Source organism: Zootoca vivipara, chromosome 10 (genome assembly GCF_963506605.1).
Source record: "Zootoca vivipara chromosome 10, rZooViv1.1, whole genome shotgun sequence".
Classification (NCBI taxonomy): Eukaryota; Metazoa; Chordata; class Lepidosauria; order Squamata; family Lacertidae; genus Zootoca; species Zootoca vivipara.
The window spans coordinates 18748560-18770625 of NC_083285.1; the positions used below are offsets into that span (position 1 = coordinate 18748560).

The 22066-nt window shown below is 41.0% G+C and overlaps 1 protein-coding gene across 1 annotated transcript in view; it reads right to left on the minus strand.

Annotated features, from left to right (window-relative positions):
• Positions 1 to 13872: 13872 nt before the first annotated feature.
• MET (MET proto-oncogene, receptor tyrosine kinase) overlaps positions 13873 to 22066 on the minus strand; it is a 72718-nt gene continuing 64524 nt past the window's right edge. The window contains exons 17-21 of the mRNA XM_035126755.2: positions 21316 to 21497; positions 19949 to 20058; positions 17370 to 17535; positions 16064 to 16200; positions 13873 to 15964 (exon numbers count right to left, since the gene is read on the minus strand). Coding sequence (XP_034982646.2) covers positions 15754 to 15964; positions 16064 to 16200; positions 17370 to 17535; positions 19949 to 20058; positions 21316 to 21497 — 806 coding nt within the window. The 3' untranslated portion in view covers positions 13873 to 15753. The remainder of the gene's footprint in view (positions 15965 to 16063; positions 16201 to 17369; positions 17536 to 19948; positions 20059 to 21315; positions 21498 to 22066) is intronic.

Genomic DNA, 22066 nt, shown 5'->3' on the forward strand with positions numbered 1-22066 from the left:
ATACCCTCCAACATTTCTCAGATGAAAATAGAGATGCACCCTGCTATTATTATTATTATTATTATTATTCTCTGGACAGCTCCCAACATATATAAAAACATAATACAGCGGTACTTTGGTTCTCGAACTTAATCCGTTCCAAGAGTCCGCTTGACTCATGAAACCATTCAAAACCCAAGGCATGGCTTCTGATTGGTTCTAGCAGCTTCCTGCACTCAAGCGGAAGCTGTGTCGGACGTTCGTCTTCTGTAAAACGTTCATAAAGCGGAACACTTCCGGGTATGTGGCATTTGGGAGCTGATTTGTTCAACAACTAAGCCATTCAGGAACCATGGTACCACTGTAAAACATTACACATTCAAGGACCGTTTCCAATTTGATCCCAGAATGTCCCACTTTTCCTTAGGATGTCCCTATTTTCATTGGAGAAATGTTGGAGGGTGTGCAATTAGTAGTAGTAGTAGTAGTATTTTATTTATACCCCGCCCATCTGACTGAATTGCCGCAGCCACTCTGAGCGGCTTCCAACATAGGATAAAAACATAATAAATAAATTATAATTAAACATTAAACATTAAAAAAAACCTTGCTTTCAGATTTCTTATATAAAAAAATGCTTTCAGATTTCTTATAAAGGTTGTACAGTGGTACCTCGGGTTACAGACGCTTCAGTTTACAGATGCTTCAGGTTACAGATTCCGCTAACCCAGAAATAGTACCTCAGGTTAAGAACTTTGCTTCAGGATGAGAACAGAAATTGCACGGCGGCGGCGTGGCAACAGCGGGAGGCCCCATTAGCTAATGTGGTACCTCAGGTTAAGAACAGTTTCAGGTTAAGAACAGGCCTCCAGAACGAATTAAGTTCTTAACCCGAGGTACCACTGTATATAGTTACTTATCTCCTTGACTCGGGGATTGCATAACTCCATATCCTCCAACATTTCTCCAATGAAAATAGGGACATCCTAAGGAAAAGTGGGACAAATCAGAGACTGGGGAGCTTCTGTAATCTGAGACTGCCCTTGGAAAATAGGGACATTTGCCGGGTCTGTTGCTGTTGGGACCTCAAAATTGTTCCTCCCCACCAGGGAAGAAGAAAGTTTGTCATTGGGAGCAGGGCAGCAAGAAATATCGACATTGGGATCTGCTGCCCTGCTGAATTGGCAGTCTAAGGCAGTCGCTGCACCTTGCCTCATGTGTAGGCTGGCCCTGGCTCACTTATGAGGATGCTGGAGCTATAGGGGCCTTTGTAGTCTGTTCCAGCAGGGTGCTTTTTCCTCTCCTCCAGCAATGTTAGAAACTCAGATATATAGGCTAGGGCCCCAACTGGCACCTTAAGCCAAGGTTGCAGCTGCCAAAACAGAATGTCTAGTTGCCATTTTGGGGCAAGACGGATCTAAAGTCTTATTTTTCAAATTATGGACTGACTGTGATTGATTATCAGTTAAACATCTGGCTAGTTCAGATGGCAACCTTGAACTAGCTTTGAGAACATAAAAAAGAAAAGCCACTTTATCCAGGGACAGTCTACATATATATTGGCCTATTCCTACCTCTTTCTTAATAGTGACATGGACCATTCATAACATAAGAATATTCTTCACAACTGTGAGCAGGGCAGTGGGATGGGTTAAGTGAAGACAAGCTACAACAATTAACTATAATGTTGTTCACCACTCCTGCTCAGGCTGCGCAAAAAAAGCATTTTGGTGCCTGAACTTCATTCTGATTGTGTAGATAAAATATAACTGGTAGAATTCTACAGGACGTGGTATTAGTGTGTGAAAACAGTCCAGATCCAATGATCCGCAGGCATGAACCTTCAGATGGTGATGTCAGGCACCATCCTGGCACCCAGGCATCTTTGTTTTGTTGCAAGTGGCTGGTAGCCAGTTGTAAAATGTTGGAGATTCATTCCCTGTGTCTGCAGTCATGGGATTGTTGTCTATCACATGACAGTGTGAGAAGTGACAGAGACAGGATGTTTGTGTTACTGTGTTCTGTGAAGTGGGACTATTGTCCTTTGTTCTTTCTCTTTGCTGTCTGATGCAGTGCTCCATGAGTGTATGATATGTAAATAGATTAGCCAAATGCTGAGTTGCTGAGGTCTGTTACGCAAATTGCGAATACTCTGCGGATCCCTGAGTGTGCTGATGTCAATTGGCATCAGTCGCTGTGATGTTCGGGCTGGATAAAGCTTTTGAAGCTCCCAAACGATCGACCAGAAGGGAGAGAACATGCCAGTCGGGCATGTGTCTTTGCCAAGGTCCTATTTGTGTGTAGGACGACTCCTAACATAAAATGCACCTGGTGCATGGCTAATTTTGAACACTGTCCTCAAGGGATGAGCAGAGTCTCCCCGAGGAGTCATTTGTTCTTACACCACACCTTTTTGGCAAGAAAAAGAAATCTTCGTACACACATGCTACATTTTCTGTGACATCTGGGTTTAGCTGGTAAGATGGGCACGTGACAGATTTTAAACTGGCAATTCTTTTCGTTTCTGTTTTTAAAAAGTTAACCAACACCTTCCCTTAAACCTTCGGTGCCAATCCATGGGCATTTTCAATTTTCCATACATTTAAATCTCTTAACCCACAATCCTAACCCCATTAATCAGGGAGCAAGTCCCATTGAATTGAATAGGGCTTACTTCTGAGTAGACGTAGTTTTGTTACAATACTAGTTTCTCTATATTAGCAGCATAATTTATGGCCACTAAAGAGGGAAACCTAAGAGATGTGTTCACTCGTGTGGAGTTAAATATAGGGTTGTAAAGCAGCCAGTATTTCACTTGTCTGGTCAGTAAGATTATGTTTGCCAAATAATCAGCACCTGGGTATGAAAAGCCATTGAATTCCAGACATAAACTTTGTGTTGACCTGCTAGATTTGGCAGCCCACCAACCAGGTAGGATCTCACTCTTTTTTAAAAAATAAAAGGTTTCTAACCCTACTTGACTACAAAGTGCATCTTACTCTCTAGACTGAGTTGCTATATCGTTTAACTTTGGGTCAGTTGGAAAACTTGCAATAAGTTGAAGGTTGCTTCACACATTAATTTGTTTCTTAAATTTCTATATAGGAACATTATGTGCACCACAAGAAAGCTACAGTGGGCAGCAAAACAAGAACACTTCTGATATGTAACTTATTTTACAATTTTTATATTAACTGTGTGATGACTATATATTAGTCATTATGTCTCTGAATACCAGTTGCTGGGGAGCCAACTGGAGCACTCGCAGGCCAGTGTTTCCCAGTTGTCAGTATTTATACTACATTTTGTTAGATTTGCCTTGAGAGAGTCTTTAAACCTCTCTTGTGTGTCCACCAGCATTATGCCGACAACTGGGAAACACTGGCCAATTGGAGAACAGCCTTTACCAAAGATGTAATGGGCTTTGAAGACACTCGAACTCAGGATGAAAGGGAGAAACATGCTAAGAGGAAGGCATGCTTGGCAAACCTTCACCGTGATCAACTCCCACCTGGAAAACTGTGCCCCAACTGTGGAAGGATGTGTGCATCCAGAATTGGCCTCTACATTCATTTACGGATTTACTGTTAAAATTGTGTTCATGGAAGGCAACTTACTTGGCTACGAGTGGAAGAGAAGAAGAAGAAGAAGAAGAAGAAGAAGAAGAAGAAGAAGAAGAAGAAGAAGAAGAAGAAGAAGAAGAAGAAGAAGAAGAAGAAGAAGAAGAAGAAGAAGCTGGGGAGTCCGGGGGGGGGGGGAGTGTTGTTGTGCTCCTGTCCTGGTTGCGAACTTCTCACAGGCATCTGCCCACTGTGAGAACAGGATGCAGAAGTAGATGGGTCTTTGGCTTGATTCTCAATGTACTTAAGGAAACACACACTTAAGCTTTTTTTCTGTGTGTCATTTTTGTTTGATCAGCTACTTTGGCTCATGTCCTAAATCAATAAATCTGAATATAGTAGAGTTTTGTTTATCCCATCTCAAAAGGGGCAGACAACTCTAAAGGTTGCAGAAGCCTGCTAAATGATCAGAGAAATTCGAAAGAGGAAAGGTCTATCAACAGCTATTGGCTGTTGGCTAAATAAAACCTAGGTCCAGAGTTATTCCCTGTGTAATGCCAGTTCCTGGCAGGACAGATAAAGGGAGTGGACTCTTGCCTTCTTTCCTTGGTTGCAAGACTTCACAAAGGGGTTGGCTGTCCACTGCTGATACAGCTTTTCTTATGACACAGATGCAAAGAAGCACAGTTCAGCCTGCAAGACTGTTTCACTGCAGCATGGGGTGTGTATTTGATAGAAATCAGTCCCGAGTAGAGAAAGACTACAACTTGTCTCGGGTAATAAATTTCTGGCATTTTGGGGAAGATGCTTCCTATAGGCATCTGTAGAAATGGATAGGCCTCTGATCTGATCCAGATGGTCTGTTCTTCTGAATACATCATGACACACTCCACAAAATACTACATAGCAATTCCTAATGTTGAGGTTAAAACTGCAGGTAACCACGGTTAGACCTCGTTAACATTTGGATGCTGCAGCTGATACGAATTAGGTTTGAATTTGGGCGTCATAGCTTCTGCCTTGCATGCAGAAGATCTGAAGTTCAACACCCACGACCTTTGGAAGAGACGCTGTCTGAAAAACTGGAGACAGCCACATGGACCGGTGGCTTTCTGTGTTCCACTGTGTTCAGATTGTGCAAACAGAATGAGGTCTGTCTACCAGGTAGCTCAACAAGGAGTCACACAGCATTGGTATCTTCATCTCAGCAGATCAGTGGCTTGTAAATCAGTACAGTATCAGAAACTGTTGGAGAACTATGAGGTAGTTCTAGAGATTCAGGCTGTGAATTATAGATTAAGCGCCTCATGCTCTACTGACAGCTATTTCATGTTGTTGGGTGCCCTGATCATTTACTGGTGAGCACTATTGATTATCCTTCTTAAAGGGGGCAATGGAGGAGGGTGATAGTGAAACTGCTGCAAATTTCTGATGATGAGAACTCCTTTTTGTTTTCATTAGTGGATTAGTTCAGTACTAATGCAAGTATTGCCATTATATCTCAGATCATACACTTTATCAAAGTGGCACTTTGCATCCTACAGAAAATACAATTTTGCTAAAAAATATAAAAAGGAAAATGACATTCCATAGACTATAGCCCAGCTGCCCACTGAAACCCTTTTTGAAACCTACTCATGCAGTTACAACATTTTAGTGTGGAGATTATGAAGAAAAGATGCGTATTCTCACCATAGCTCAGGGGTGGTCAACTCCCAAGAGACTGCAATCTACTCAGAGTTAAAAATTGGCAGTGATCTACCCCCTTTTTTGGGTTCAGGTCAAAGTTCTTGAGCTTTTTTTAGGAGGGAGGAAGGCCTATTGGGGGGGGGGTTCGAGTCAAAGTTGTTGAGTTTTTTCAGGGAGGAGGTAAAATGTTGAGCTTTCTTTTTAGGGGAGCCACAGTTGTTCAGCTTCTTTGGGGGGAGCCAATGATTACCAGTGATCTACTGCAGACATCCAGTGATCTACCGGTAGATCACAATCTACCTGTTGGACATGCCTGCCATAGCTCATCAACCTGCTGCAGATACCTTGGAAATGGTGTTTCCAGATATATTTATTATCATTTATAGGTGTTGATCCAGACATTTTTGGTGAAACCTCTTTTGGAAAGAACCATTTCCCAATCCATGTGATTGTGCCATATATTTTCTCCCAATGGCAAGACAGCTGCTCACCTAAGTGACTTTACATTGCTGAGGGAGTATCTATAAAACCACTGACAATAAATATGTGTATTTTGAGCATATAATGCAAATTCTGTCCTGACTGCATTGGCTGCCAGTTACCTTTCTAGGCCCAATTCAAAGTGCTGGTTTTGTCCTAAAAAGCCTTAAATGGCTCAGGGCCACAGTACCTAAAGGACCTCTGCCCATATGAACTGACCCAAAGCCTACGATTATGATTGGAGGCCCTTCTTCATGTGCCTTCTCCACTAATGGTTTGGAGGGTGGCTGGACAAGAATAGGCCTTTTCTGTGGTGGTTCCCCATCTGCAGAATGCTGTCCCCAGGGAGTCTTGCCTGGCTCCTTCATTATGTATATTTAGGCACCAGGCAAAGACATTTCTCCCAGGCCTTTGGCTAATTGGAACAATCTATGGCTAATTGGAACAACCCCAGAGTCGTCCGCAACTGGACCTAATGGTCAGGGGTCTCTTTACCTTTTTTATGGCTTTTTAAATTGAGGGATTTTTACCATATTGGTTTTGTTTGTTACTGTGTTATGTATTTTTATATACAGTATATATTGTAAACCTCCCTGTGATCCTCAGGTGAAGGGTGACACAGAAAGTTTTAAAATAAAAACAAAACAAAAATAAATCACTTTAAATCACATTAAATTCCAAGTGCTTAGTTCTTGCAGTGCAATCTGTGAGCCATGAGATGCTTCATTTTGGGTGGATTATGCCCAATAATAAAGAAAGAGGAGAACACAATGATGTTTCTGTCTTGTTTTATTGGCAAAATAGCTGGTTTTAAAAAAACGAACCAACTTTTGTTGTGGGATTGTGGTCTTCCCTAAGTCAAGAGTCCTCAATGGAATGTGAGTGAATTGAAAGAGGACTGCCATAAACCAATTATAGCAATGGTAAGAATGGAGACATTTGCTCACAAGAGCAGCTTAGGACAAAAGCCAGTGCCAAGTGGAAAGGTCAAATGATGCTTATTTTGCTTCTGCCAGCTTTAGCAGCCAGACAAAGGAATCAAATGAATACTAAAAGAAATCACCACGGCCATACTCCATGTTTTAGCTGTGTTAAGGTTCTGCGTCTGATCTAGTTGCGAGCAAAAGCAGCCAATCTTTTAAGTATAATTAGATGGAAACAGTAACATGACCAACGACCAATTGAAGGACCAACAGGTTTTGTTTTCATTAACAAAGATTTTATAATACAGTACATATAAACTCATTTAGCTGCTACAAATAGATTCCTGACGATTTCCACATTTGGTTGTCGCCATCTCTGGGACTTTGGGCTGTGAGCTTCACCCGGTAAACATATCTTCTGAATGCTGCCACACAATGGAGAGGCTAGGCTAGAACCTGTTTTTCTTACATGCTAGCTTTTCATGGGCAGTAACTTTCAACTTGGGGCTCTTCAGATGTTTTGGGTGACAACTCCCACAATCCCTGGCTGTTGTACTCAGAACTAAGATCTGTTGAATGCAATGGTGCTTATACCCAGCTAAGTATGTAGAGGATTGCAGCCTCTTAGTTTAGCTTAGTTCCTGTTGAAATCTATGGGACTTGCATCAGAACTTGTACCGTACAAGCTAATTTCTAATGTTAGTTGGGACCTCACCCACAATATATAAGGCTGCATCCTCCACAGATTTCTCTGCAACACTTTAAATCACTGCAGAACTCAAAATACCAGAGGATATCCCTAGATGAAACACCAACCAGCCAATTGTCCCTAGGAGGAGAGACTATACAAATGAGGTGGATGGAAGCAGATTTCTAATCTCAAAGGGAATAGCACTCCTTGCCTGCCACTAAGGTTGCAAACCTATGCAGTTTTCTTGGCTGCCCCACTGAACTGTCTCAAGGAAAGCATAGGATCAGATTGCAGCTGGCACAGGAAAACGGCAGCTGCAGAGACACATTAGAGTATGAGGGTTTAGCTGTGCCTTTTTCAGCTTCATGTACCTATCTGGAAACCAGATACTTGGGGCAATACAATGAATTTTGCTTCATTTCCCCTCCTTTCTCAGCAGAGCGGCCGTTTGCCATTCCCTTCCTAGCACGGTTCATCTATAGCTTGTCTCAGTTTAGGGGGGGGGGGAAACTGCTGTGAGTCCAGCATGTAGGAACACCAGGATGGGGGCTAGTGTGGCAAAAAAGAAATAAAACTGCACATTTCCTTTGGGGGCACACCAGCTGTGCAAACCCATTGTCTGATCTTTTTATAATCCTATACACATGCTATGTAGACTTCACAGAAATACCTGCTGATGTGCTGTTAATGGAAGGGATTTTAAAAATCTAACACAAATTGGTTTTAGTCACCATATCCCAACCTCTATGCCTATTTTATGTGGTTGCGAATTAAATATAAAATATATATTTGGAAGCTGGAGTTGGGAGCCGATTTGTGATAGATGCTGTACATTCAGTAGAGGGTATCAGATACTCTAGATGGCACTGTTGGTTTTATTTTCACCTCTGCCTCATCCGTGAAGGGAACCAGTTTTTGAAGCTTTTAATTAGTTTCCTTTTGAAAACAAACATGCTGTTTCAACAGAGGGTCAGTGTACATTGTTCTGGGCTCTGTCTTTTATGTTTATAGCCATGTAATCAATATGTTGGAAGAGTAATTAATTTTTAACTTCATTCCAATTGCAGATCAAATGCCACTGGAGTTACTGGGTGGAGACACGATTTCTTTTGAAGCAATGATAGCACCACCGCAATACTTATTCACTGAGGGAAGGGGAAAATAGCTTACTGGTGGTTGTCAGGGTTATTATAGGTGACCTTGTGCTGTGAAACACCAGTGTTGATAAACTAATGGTGTGTCTGTAATTAAAGGATACAGTAGTCATTTAAAATAGACATATTGGTGGTTGAATTGTACAATAGTGAGGTTTCTTTCCTTTGGCAAAAGTGCTATAGCTTTGCTATTCTAATCCTACTTTTCAGATCTGTTATAGCATCCGTTTCCTAGAATTATGTTTATAAAAGCTTTTGAGTTCCTCATTTTCTCACCTCTCCCACCCTTTCCCTTTATTCTAAAGCCACCTGACATGTTGTACGTTGACACAAAGATGTATTTATTGCCTTTTTTCTGGGTAAAATAGACACAAGTTCAGTTGGGATATGATGGCGCCCCTGTTTTCTGTTTGTTCTATCCAGAAAAGTGGCCTTTTAAACATGTCTATCCCTTTCAGAGCCTAAGGCTTGCCGATCAGAAGGTTAGTGGTTTGAATCCCCACGACAGGGTGAGCTCCCGTTGCTCAGTCCCAGCTCCTGCCAACCTAGCAGTTCGAAAGCACATCAAAGTGCAAGTAGATAAATAGGAACCGCTACAGTGGGAAGGTAAACGGCGTTTCCGTGTGCTGCTCTGGTTCACCATGCTGGCCACATGACCTGGAAGCTGTACGCCGATTCCCTCAGCCAATAACGCGAGATGAGCACCGCAACCCCAGTCAGTCACGACTGGACCTAATGGTCAGGGATCCCTTTACCTTTATCCCTTTCACAGCTTACACAAGTAACATTTAATTTGTACGTGGGTATCTATGCCTTGCTTAGCATGCATCTTCAGAATACTGCATGCCTATAAGGTGTAAATTTTAGAGGAATCCGTGCTCCTTTCACATTAGTTGCTTCTGACACTTCACTAAGAAAAGCTGCAGTTTAAGCAATATTCACACCCGATTTGATTCTTTTTAAAGAAAATTAAAACCTCACATTATCTGTACCTGTAGATCAAACTGGTGAGTGACGTATGGTCCTGAAATATTCTTTAATTCCACATTCCTCTTCTTAATACCAACAGTGGCACCAGAGGTATCAACCATTTTGGTAAATGGATAATTCCCTGTTGGTGAAGACAGAGCAGATAACCTTGTAAAAGCAAGTGCCCTCTGGGGATCCCAGTTCCCAAGATAGTGATCGAGGACCATGAAAGAGAGAATGCAACAGCCTTCTAATTTTTATTTATATGTAGCTCTTCTCTCCCCTGGCTTCTTTCGCCGCTACGCTAGCTTGCTACTTATATGGGGAGCAAGCTGACCTATAGGCATGGGCTGCCTAAGCAGTATATAGGCGTCATCACCTTTCACACTGCAAGGAGTGTTCGGCTTGCATGTGGAACATCCAGTTTCAAATGCCTGTTTGAACATGAAACACAGGGTACGTGGCAAGTCGCCACTTCGCAGCCCAACCCTTTGATCACAGGAAGATAATTTTAAAAGCACATTATACCCTATACTATCAGGAAGTAGTCCGAACATGTGTAAAAAAAAAAAAAAGGAATGCGTTCACTGGCTGAAGCACACGTACATTTGGATTTGCATGTGCTTATCAGCGCACTGAAACCACCTGTTTCCAGCTACATTTTAAATGGAAAAGCATTTCAAAAATTAGTTAAAGGAGGGAGCGTGTTATTAGTAGAGGTACTTTTAGAACTACAGAAAAATTCAGAAACTTCATGCCCAAAGTTAGTTTTGTTCAAATTGCATTGCCTCGTGGATATAAAATGTCTGAACACACCTTGCTACATCCTTTTTCTTTCTTTTTTGTTGGAATAACAACACATATGTACATGTGCCAAATCAGATGTCATTTTGTGATTAGGTGCTGAGGAATAACCACCTGTATCTGTTTCTACAATGCGGGAAATTCTGTTACTTGCATAACAGAATATGCTCCGTTGCTGCTTACAGGTTCGTGGTAAAATACCAAGGGGTGGGGAAACCCTTGAGATGTTGCTGAAGATGTTGCTCCCATCACCCTTGGCCGTTGGCCATGCTAGTTGACACTGAGTACTGAGGAAGACAGGTTCCTCACTGCTGTACCAGACCGAAACTATCAGTGTAATCAATTGCCAACAATGGAGGGGGATTTCCACTTGCATCTCAGATGCTGAACAACTGGAAAACTATGTTCGGGTGTGTGTGGGTGTGGGTGTACAGTACAAGTAGCCACACTTGAAACTTTGGAATAAGGCAGTCTAAATATCTAACTGTAAACCTTCTCATGTAACCGCACCAACAAGACCACAAACCTATAGCAATTTACCCAGGAGTATGCTCCACTGACCTCAATGGCACCTACTTCTAAACAGACATGCTTACCATTGCCGTGTAAATCAGCAATGCTTTGAAATACCAGCACTGAATTAATCTCTTCTCACTATCAAATATACAGCACACACGCCCTTTCAATGTAAACCGTCACTCAATCCTGTCAATATTAAGACGGTATTTTTTAATTGGATTAAATTAACACACTCTAAGATCAATTGTTAAAGCTGCCAAGAAGGTTGATTCCTTAGGCAGTAATCAATGGTTGCACTTCGGTGACGTGAGTTCTGTGCGCTGTTGAAAGGCTTGACAGCCATTGCTTTTCATGGTCAACAACAGGATTCCACTTCATGTGCTGTTTTCTGATCGGTGAAAAGAAAAGGTGTTCAGTTGTGAGAGATTAATGTATAATCTTATACTAATAAGCTAATATGCTCAACAATGGGATATCAGCTCCGCCCAAGGAATGACGGATAGCAGCAACAACTGGGGGAAAGAAAGACATAACATCTTACATGGACAGGAAGAAACACCACGGACAGAATAACTGCCACACAAAGGAAGAACAAGAATATAGTTTGAGTTCCTCACTTGTAGATTTATAAAATCATTTAACGTGTCAGCACGAATAGAAGTTATTAATATTGCAGTTCTTGTATAAGGGGTTATTACTATGACCGGAATGAGAGCAGCCGCCGAGACCACATAACACCGATCCTAAGAGACCTACATTGGCTCCCAGTACGTTTCTGAGCACAATTCAAAGTGTTGGTGCTGACCTTTAAAGCCCTAAATGGCCTCAGTCCTATATACCTGAAGGAGCGTCTCCACCCCCATTGTTCAGCCCGGACACCGAGATCCAGCGGCGAGGGCCTTCTGGCAGTTCCCTCACTGCGAGAAGTAAAGCTACAGGGAACCAGGCAGAGGGCCTTCTCGGTAGTGGCGCCCGCCCTGTGGAACGCCCTTGCATCAGAGGTCAAGGAGATAAACTACCACCTGACATTTAGAAAACACCTAAAGGCAGCCCTGTTTAGGGAAGTTTTTAATCTGTGATATTTTAATGTATTTTGGTATTTGCTGGAAGCCGCCTAGAGTGGCGGGGAAAACCCAGCCAAATGGGCGGGGTATAAATAATAATAATAATAATAATAATAATAATAATAATAATAATAATGGAAATTAATAAGGTTTTGGAACGCAGAAATAAAGAAAATAATCAATTCATCAAATCTAACACGCCGGGGGGGGGCTCTTTATCTAAATTATATAATTCGGAATTTGAATGATTCGTATGAATAATAGTATTCTAAATTGGTATTGTTAAAATGAGGCTATTATTGGCCTGTAATTGAAAACTAATAAAAATTATTATTAAAAATAAACTAATATTGTGGCTAGTGACATCATATGGACTAACCGTTAACTGAGGGCTGATCTGTCACACAGGATTCTCTAGTATTTATCTCACAGAACAAGCATGTATAGGCAATGTGGAACACCCATCTTATATGTGAAAATTCTTCATAATGCATTGGACCCAAAGGACTGTGGATGAAAGGCAGTGTTCAAAACTCCCATTGTCCTAGGCGCATTTTGCGACAGGGAATTTCATAAACGCGAGCAGTTTCTGAGCTCTGGGCACAGTACTGCGTCTAAGATTTCAGATTAAAATTGCCATTGTTACTCGGAAGTAAATCCTAACCAAGGTCAAAGGGGTTTCCTCCCAAGTAAAACATGCATGGATTGGGGACCTGAAAACTTTATTTTCTTTTAAACCCAACATGTTTTGTTTGTTTTAGTTGCCTTGTTTAATGTACTTTTAATGTATGGTGTGCTTTTTGATTTGAAATATACTAGCCATTTAGTTATGATGGTTTAAATAGTGCAAATAAATAAAGTTATCTACCTCAGACTCTCAAAGAGTGATGCTTAAAATCAAAACAAATTTTAGAGTGGGATCACTGAAGGACTCTTAAGTCTTAGGTTTGCGAACTGGACACTCAAGGTGGGTGTCTCTGCTATTAGCTGTATAGGCCTTTAATATGTGTTAATTGTGGTGCCATATATTTATATGAAGGAAAGGGGGTGTAGGGAGAATCCAGGGCTTGTCTGCAGAGTGGAAGGAAAGGAGGACCTATTTCTGCCTCCCAACTTCCAGCCACTCTCTGAAGACTGCAGAAGAGACCCTCTTAAGAATATTAGGGGTAAGGGGAGGCAGGGGAAGCAAGGCTTGCTTTGTGAAGTCTTCAGATGATGACTTGACCATGTGAAAAATAAGCATAAGATTTTAGCTGCAGTTCATTCATTTTCAGCTTTGTATTCTTGTTGCGCCCATAACCTAGGTTTAAGGTGCCATTTCGCTCCTAGCTTTCATATCTCAGTTTCTAACCCTGATGAAAGGAAAATAGTCACTAGTAGGATTCTGCATACACTTGTGTAAGAGTTCGTGCAGAATCACCTGTGCGCATACCCAGAATGGAAAAAGCTGCTGGTAGAAGGATTGAGAGGCAGAAAAACACAGCTAAGATACAGTCTGTCAAGCTCTGCCCATTAGAGTGGACAGCAAACCATGGAATAGCAATGGATATCCACAACTGGGGGGGAAAATGAGAGTGTGGGAGCTAACATGGCAAACCAGAACACATAAATATCAGATCCTTATGACTCACTTGCAATAGGAGGCCCCTTTTTAGAAACACCCTTACTTTCATTTTCCCACGCAGTGCTCTGGTGCAAGAATGGAGAGTGTTTGCCCTCCAGATGTTGGACTCCAGCCAGCATGGCCAATATTCAGGGAAGATGGGAGTTTGTTGTCTGACAATGTCTGGAGGGCTGCAGGTTAACCATTCCTCTAGCGCAAGTCTTAGCATTTTCGAATCCAATCCATTGTATCGGGTTCTTAAGTAGTCTGTTTCTTTATAGCCTCAATTTGCAAGGCATCTGCTTCCTCTGTCCAGGTTATGGGGTGGGAATCATTCCATATCCCCTCCATGGTCCTACTGATACCAAGTCTTGGCGGGAGGAAAGCCACTCTCATTTTAACAGCTATATGCATACTTAAAGCAAACAGCCAGCATACAAACTTCTAGGTTTATTTTAAGTTTACTAGGTCCATCACAATTATAAAGGCAAGTACCATCCATCTTTTGGCAAGTATACTGTATGAATGTACAAACATCAAATCCCTACAGGAATCACATATTATTTACAAGTGTCCCAGACACAACATTTATTTCTCCTCATAAATAGTCTGTTACATTCCCCATCTCCCTGCATTCCTCAAAGCAAGTGTACACAGGTTTAGAATGACTGTGGTAAGCCTTGGCTTCATGATTTTCCTGACCCCCTAAAGATCTTCCTTTTCTTCTTTTTGCCTGCAGCAGAAGTTTCAGTGTTAAGGCAGTTCACAATTAACATTGCTCTCAGCGTGCACGAAATATTTGTTGCTGGAATGGAAGTGGCAATTTAATACAATCCAGTATTATCAGCAAGTAGTTTGCTTACCCACTCCAACTTCATCATAAATCTTTCAGTGTAGCATTCTCTTTTCAAGAACAATAAATCTCCCTTATAATTGGATTCTTTATAAGCATCGCCTCCTCAAAGGTCTTAGAAGAGGGTTGTTGTTTTAATTCCAGCAATGGGCTTTTTAACACTTGGGGTGGATGTGGCATGCAGGTAACTCCTGGCCTTTCCAGTTTTTTGTTTTTTTTACAGAATAAAGTTTTTAACCTCTGTACAACTTATGAATGAAAAGCTGGTAACATATTTTTAAGTGTTCACAGTGCAAACCTTTATATATAGATTAATTAAAAATAAAACTTCTCAATATAAAAATAGAATGCTTTGAAAGGTTTTACACCAACAAAACTAGCTATCAATCCTACGTCAAACTGTCTATACAGTAGACTGCACTGAACTCCACAGGAACAGAAACGAAACATGATGCTCAAGAGTTAAGAGCAGATTACAAAATTATTTAAATTACTGTTTATAAAAACCTGTGTTTTGGTCATTATTATAAAGACATATATGGCATGTCACAATCTATGGAATCAGTCAAATATATCAAGCAGTTATGGGCGATGTCAAAATCTCTCTTCAGTTCTTTCTCAACGGCATGCCCAGCTTAGGAGCAGTTGCACTCCTTTTGGTTCAAGTTTGGCTGCTCTCTCCCCCCTTTCCTTTGTTCGAGCTCTTCTTCTTTCTCCTGCTGCAAATCCTTTGAGTAACACACAGCCATTGTTGCTAAAATTTAGAGTTACTACTCAGCTGATTTCTTAGGCCTCTGCATTGTTGGCCACAAATTTGTTTAACCTACTGGTTGCAGAGACTTCTAAGTTTTAAACCTCGTTACAGAATGGGAATGCTAAAAAAAAGAGACCTATTATGCCAGTTGCTGCAATAATTTTATCATATGATAATTTCAATTAGTATACTGTGTTCTTTTGCAAAAACAAGAATTGTGGTCCTTGGTCAATGTGATAATTTGGTCATTCTATGCCTTCAAAACAGCCAAATTGCTACAGAAGGCAGAACAAATCTTCAATAAAGATGAGATAAATGTTTGCAACCTTAGGCAGAAAAAGACTGCTGATCAAGTGTTAGCTCATTTTTTAAGTGCCAGGCAGTCTGAGTTACTGATGAATCTATGAATTCATCTGCTGTACATGATGTAATTTATAGCAGCAGCTAGATTGCTCACAAATGAATGATAGCTGGCATTAGATTAGGTGTTGCAATCGCAGTGTTGGTGCTACGGTTGCCCACCACACTTGAAAATTCTTATCTGGAAAACAGAGAAATCCATAGCTTTCAGCAACGTGAAATTGTCTCCTCAAAGTAGTGCAATTTGTACAACACAAACAAACACAGTGCCTTCACAGAAACCAACAGACAAAAAAAGTCATTGGCCACGATTTATGGTTTCCCACCCCATGATGGTAAAAATGTGCTTGGTCATGTATTTGCTTCCCTGTCTATGTTGTCTTGCGATGACAAAAGAGATGGATAAGGTGCAACACATTTCACATTGACGTAGGTGGCATTCACGTGAACGTAATGCTCTCCAATGAAAGTGGAGAAGATCATGGCTATATCTGAGACTAACTCAGAGAACGCTGGCCGTAGTTCAGGCTTTGGGTGCCAACATTTTAGCATGACTTCATACCTGCAGTTGAAAGACAAGGAAAGTGAATTATCCTCTATACAGCATTATCCCTAAAACTTGGCAATATTTGTATAAGGTTTTTATAAACCATTTCCTTACAGTGGATCTGGGCAATATTCAGGCTGCAAGAGCCTTCTTCCTTGTAGTAAGTAGATAGTGATGTCAAAAGAGTTGACGTCAGGGTACGGCGGTGCTCCTCTTGTCATCAGCTCCCACAGTAATACTCCAAAGGACCACTAACAAAAAAACAAAGAAGAGCTTGGGTCTTTCTATAGCACACACAAACACACACACATTTTACTATGGGCTTAACCTTTTTAAAAAATTAAACCAGCCATTACCAACCTGGTACTCTCCAGAAGTTTTGGACTGGAGGGAACCACGTTGACAATGGCTGAATTAAATTTTGTGCGGTAAACAATAGAGAGAACTAAGAGTTAAGAAAATTAATGTTGTACACCAGCCTTCCCCTAACCTGGGGCCCTTCAGATGTCCAGGGCTACAGCTTCAATCATTTCCAGCCATTGGCCTCCAAAATATCTGGAGGATATATTGTCGGGGAAGGCTGGTCTTCACAATGGCTATTCAGTTCTATGTGCTGCAGCATATGCTAGGAGAAAATTCTTAGAAGTTTTAAAATAGAAAAATATCTTGAGAGCATTTACACCAACAAAACTAGTCGAGAATATATGGCAAAGTACACCAGGTCAAATGGAAACCTGAATCTTGACAGGACAACCCTTCGCTATTTGTAAAGGGTATCTACTTGGAACTAGAACCAATTACAATCTTGCATGCTGGCAGAGGAAAGAGGTGATCAGGGCTGGGCAACACTGAATGATGTCATGTCTACCATAAGGGAACTTCTACCCAGAACAGAGTAACATTTCAAGTGAAGAGAGGGACTCCAGGAAAGCAACACACAGAGTTTGGAATCCACAACACTTCTCAACAAGGACCGATGATGAAAAAGGCTGGGACAAGTCCCTCTACTGTTTATGGAGCTCACAAACAGAAAAAAACAGAATTTTAAGATGTGGAAGGTGGGGAATGGAGCTGGTTAGGTTAAGCTGACCAGCCCTCAGAGACTGGCTAATGTGATCAAGTTTTTTTTACAGGTTTCTTCCAAATTGGTTTGCTTATGACTGAGGGTGTGTCCTAAAATTTTGCCAACCATGGCTGTCATTTCTAAAATTCTGTGGTTTGAGGTTTGCACAAAAGCAAAAAAAGAGAAAACCAGTCAGATTTATTCCTCAAGCTAAAAGTGCTGAATCTTAGTTCTGATTTAGGATTACAAGCTTTTTGCATTAATCTACCATGTCGTTCTTTTCCTTTAATATTTCCAGGAATGCTTTGAAATGTGGAAAGTCAGCAAGAGCTACATAAATAATTATAGACATATTACCACATCTGACTTTGTAGTGAACTTCTGAGTCTGCAAACTTTCTAAAGCCATCCATTTTACTGGCAGTTTGGCTCCTGTTTTATTGTGTACGCTGTAGTACTCTTTATCATAGACATCTCTAGCAAGGCCAAAATCAGCAACCTTGACAGTGAATTTTTCATCCAACCTAGAAAAATGATAAATACCATTATCTGGAAATGAAACGACACAATGCCTTTGAGGACATAGCTTTGGAAGGCTATGTTACATATTTCAACAAATAATAAACAGGCAAACGACAGCAATATCTGTTTAACAAACATGCTTATATTACCATTAAAATAAATGGCACTTCCTTAACAACTAAGCTGCAGTGATCTGGTATTTGGAGATAATGAACACCAATGCCCACAACATCTATTAGGTAATGTGTCTTTCGATAAACATAGCTTCCACCATTAAACTGACTGGACACTGTCATTGTGGATAAGCACACCTGTATGCTTAGGGCAACATTTGCTCATTTCAGCATGGCTTGCACCATGGAAATTCCTAGTAGTTGCTGCACTATTGGGCTATTTTTCATTCTCAGTATTTTACATTCTATCTAAAATATTGATATAGGCAGAACAAATTTATAATTGTTTAGGTGCGAGAGAAAGCTCCTATCAAAAAGACTGTCCAACCTGCTCTGTAGCCTGTTACATGTGGGCTGAGTTGAAGGAGAAAGCTAAGGATTAAACCCTATACAAATCCAGAGTGGAGTCCCTAAAGTGGTTGGGTGGCGCCTTGCACGTCTCCTGCCAAGCATCTTGATCTTATTTCCTTTGGGCCACATCAGTGAGGCCAAGAGGCGGTTCTTGCCATCTGGGTAGCCCAGGACCTCCATATACACTGCCCATGCTTGCACCCCCGAGAGGTCAGTGCTGCTAACACAGCAAAAACAATACAGGAGACGGCAGCTTTGAGTTACCAGTCTCTGCAACCACAGGAGGCGCTGTGATTCTCCAGCAGTTTGAATTTGACCCCTGGAGGAGCACTTCCTTTGTCTCTTGAGACTGATGGAAAAAGAGTTGAGCATGCATGGTGATCCAAATCAAACAACTGTATCACCACATGCCAGTCATGGCCTAGTATAACGTATTTCTGGTTGGCAGGAAAGTTACAGCCAATATCTGACCACAGGCACTCTCACTAGTTCTTCGCTAGGTAATTTTTTCCCTTTTATATTTGGCAACTGAAGCTGCAAAGCAGACTTGAATGGCCTTGGGTGACTTGAATGTTTTCTCCCCTTTTGTATCTTAGAAGACCCTCATCAAAATGAAGTGAAAATAAGCCAGTGGGCTAACAAACCTGCAAGCTGAATAGTGAATATGGAGCTGCTTTACTGACATGCTTAATACTTAAATAACACTTTTTAAAAGTTTGCACATTCATCTACAAAGGGACAGTCACATTTTTATGCTAACTGAACTCAAACACCACATGTCTTGAGAGTGAACTTCTAATTAATGTGGTTAAGCTCATTAATTCATAATGTTGGCAATGTATCAGTATTAACAATGCTGACAGCTATTGTACCAATCTTTCATTGTATGAACTCAACTGTCTGGTCACTCGGACACTAATAAGATTCTTTGCATAATTTTTCTTAGGTATAAAAATTCTCGCATAGCAGAGGTCAAAGCAAAGCCATGTACAGAAAGCCCCTCTGTACAGAACTTTGGTTTATTTTCTTTCTGTAATTCAGCCGTGTTTATTTCTGTGCAGTAACATAGTGAAGATGTGCATTTGATGATGTGCATTTAGCAACCGCATAATGAAACTAAAAGAGGAAAATTGTAGTTCTCTAAAACAAATTTGGCAGGTAATTTGTCACCTATCATGATGACATGAAGCCTCAATTGCTTTTGAAACGGTTAATTCACCTGCAAGCTCTCTAAAGGCAATAGTTCACAATGTTGTGGACAAGCAAACATGTCAAAAATGGTGCTGTGTTATGGCAAAAAAGTTCCTTCATTGGTACACAGTGAAGGAACTGTGTACCTAAGCTCCTTTGTACTAGGCTCACTGGAGAGCTTGTGTGCAAACATCTCTAAGTCAAATGGACCAGCAGCAATAAAATCTGACAAAGGAGGCTTTCTTTCTTTAAAAAAAAATGTGTTCACAGAAGAAAAGCATGAATATATTTTTGTTGTTGAAGGAGGGACAACTCAAATGTTTGAGTGGAAGATCCTAGTACATTATTTCATTTGGTAACAGGAGTATTTATTTACACTGCACCTTCTGGATTTATGTTGGAAGCAGCCTTTTTGAATCTATGTCACTGAAGATGACTGTTTAGTTAAAATGTGCCTGGCAATTAAAATTGTCTACAACAGGTTACACACGACAATTGATTTTATAGCTTGTTGACCATAGGTTGCGAGCCCTCACATTTTCTCATGCCCTTCGATGCATTGTATGTTATATGGGTATACAAAAGTGGAATGGCATGACACGAGAGCAACAAATAAAGTTGCGCAGTGTGAAACGTTCATTCTTCAAGCATTACTTTAGCCAAACACCACCAGACAGTGGAATCATACTGCTGTACTTACATACAATTTCTTGCTGCTAAATCTCTATGGACAAACTTTTTGCTTGCGAGGTATTTCATTCCCTTCGCCACTTGCAGACCAAATCCAATCAAATCCTTTACTGTTGGGTTCTACAAAACATGTGCAGCAATTTTCATTAGATAACATAATACACCAGAACATTTAGTAATTGATGATAACGAAAACCATAGTAAAGAAGTCAGTTTCAAAATACAACTGATGAAGCATGTCATTAGGTTTATGTCTGGGGTCATTAACATGATGCTTATGATCGGGCCAGTCACAAACACCCCCTTTGACACGCTACCAAGACCTCTGTCCCCTCCTGATTTGGGGGGGGGGGTGTTGTGTGTTTGTTTTTAAATTACATGGGTGGGGCTGGTTTTCAAGAGATGTTACCTAGGTGAGTTTTATTGTTTGAGGACTGAGGAAAGAGATGTTGCCTGTCGGCATTTGTTTTTTGGGTGTGGAGAATTGTTGCTTGCCTGGCTGAGTTTGTGTGTTGGGAGAAAGATGTATGGCTGAATTTGGTTTTTTGAGAGGTAGGGAATGTTGCCTATGTGGATCTATGTGGATGGGTTTGGGTTTTTCCGCAAGGAGGGACCCTGAAAGGTTGGTGACTACTGTCCTATGTCTTACCGCCAGCTTTTTGAAAACTAAACTTTGCATAGTGGAGGAAACATAGCATCTGGTTTTAATGGCAACGCATTAAAAAAAAATTGCAATCCTAATCTACTCATAGGGACGTGGGTGGCGCTGTGGGTTCAGAGAGCCTAGGGCTTGCCGATCAGAAGATCGGTGGTTCGAATCCCCGCGACGGGGTGAGCTCCCATTGCTCAGTCCCTGCTCCTGCCAACCTAGCACTTCAAAAGCACATCAAAGTGCAAGTAGATAAATAGTTACCGCTCCGGCAGGAAGGTAAACAGCATTTCCGTGCGCTGCTCTGGTTTCGCCAGAAGTGGCTTAGTCATGCTGGCCACATGACCCGGAAGCTGTACGCCGGCTCCCTCAGCCAATAAAGCGAGATGAGCGCTGCAACCCCAGAGTCATCTGCGACTGAACCTAATGGTCCCTTTACCTTTAATCTACTCATAGGAAAATTCAATGCAATTCAATGGGGATGGCAGTTTTGTGGCGTATTTTAGGGAGGAAATTATTTATTGTTTGGAAAACGTCATGGCTTTAAACCATTCTTTTGGCTTATTATTCCATGGCAGAAAGATGTGCTAAAAACCCAGACTGTATTAACCACAATTAAAAGTGATGGTTGAACAAATCAGTTAATGTGTTTAAGCTGAGCAGAGCTGCAGTCATGTATAATGGCCAACTTTAGAATATCACTGAAGCACATCCTGGATTCTACTTACATGAGACTCATTCCTAATGAAGTTCCGAAGATCCCCATGTTTCATGTAAGGAAGCACAACCAAAGGAGACCCTTCGCTGGGCAAGCAAATTCCAAGCAGTGATAGGACATTGGGATGAGTGAAATCCTTCATTATGATTCCTTCTTTTAGGAACTGGGATACTTCGTCCAAATCTGTAATCCCTGAGAAATGCAGTAGCATAATACAGATCATTTCTAGCACATTTTAACACAACTGAAATTTACAGGAACAAGTGCCAGATATTACCCTTTAACTCATCCCTCCTCCCCGCATTCAGAACGAAACAAAACTCTTTTAAATACACATTTATTAAATAATATCTGATTTCTCTCTCAATATTAAAGGTCAATAGTCCCTCCTCTAAATATTATATCCAGCATGTCTAATCAGATAAGAAACATTACTAAGTGTTTGCAGAACTAGGCAGAACTCTATATCTATAGCCAACTGAATTTGAATTGTCATCTGCATAGCTGGATGAATGTTTATCATGGCCAGAATATACATTAACACATTCACAGCATACATTTGTAGTTCCAGAATTCTTTCCTTGTTTTTATTGCACCTCCCTTCCTTTTTCATAGACTAGAAATAATAAATAGAAATGTCCCAAGTGCAGAGCCAGAAGAAGGCCATTTACTAGTATGTGCCAATTTGCTCCTGCAGTTTCCAACTGTCTCACTCATAAAAAATGAATACAAAGCAGCCCAGCAGTGTGTAAAATGATACC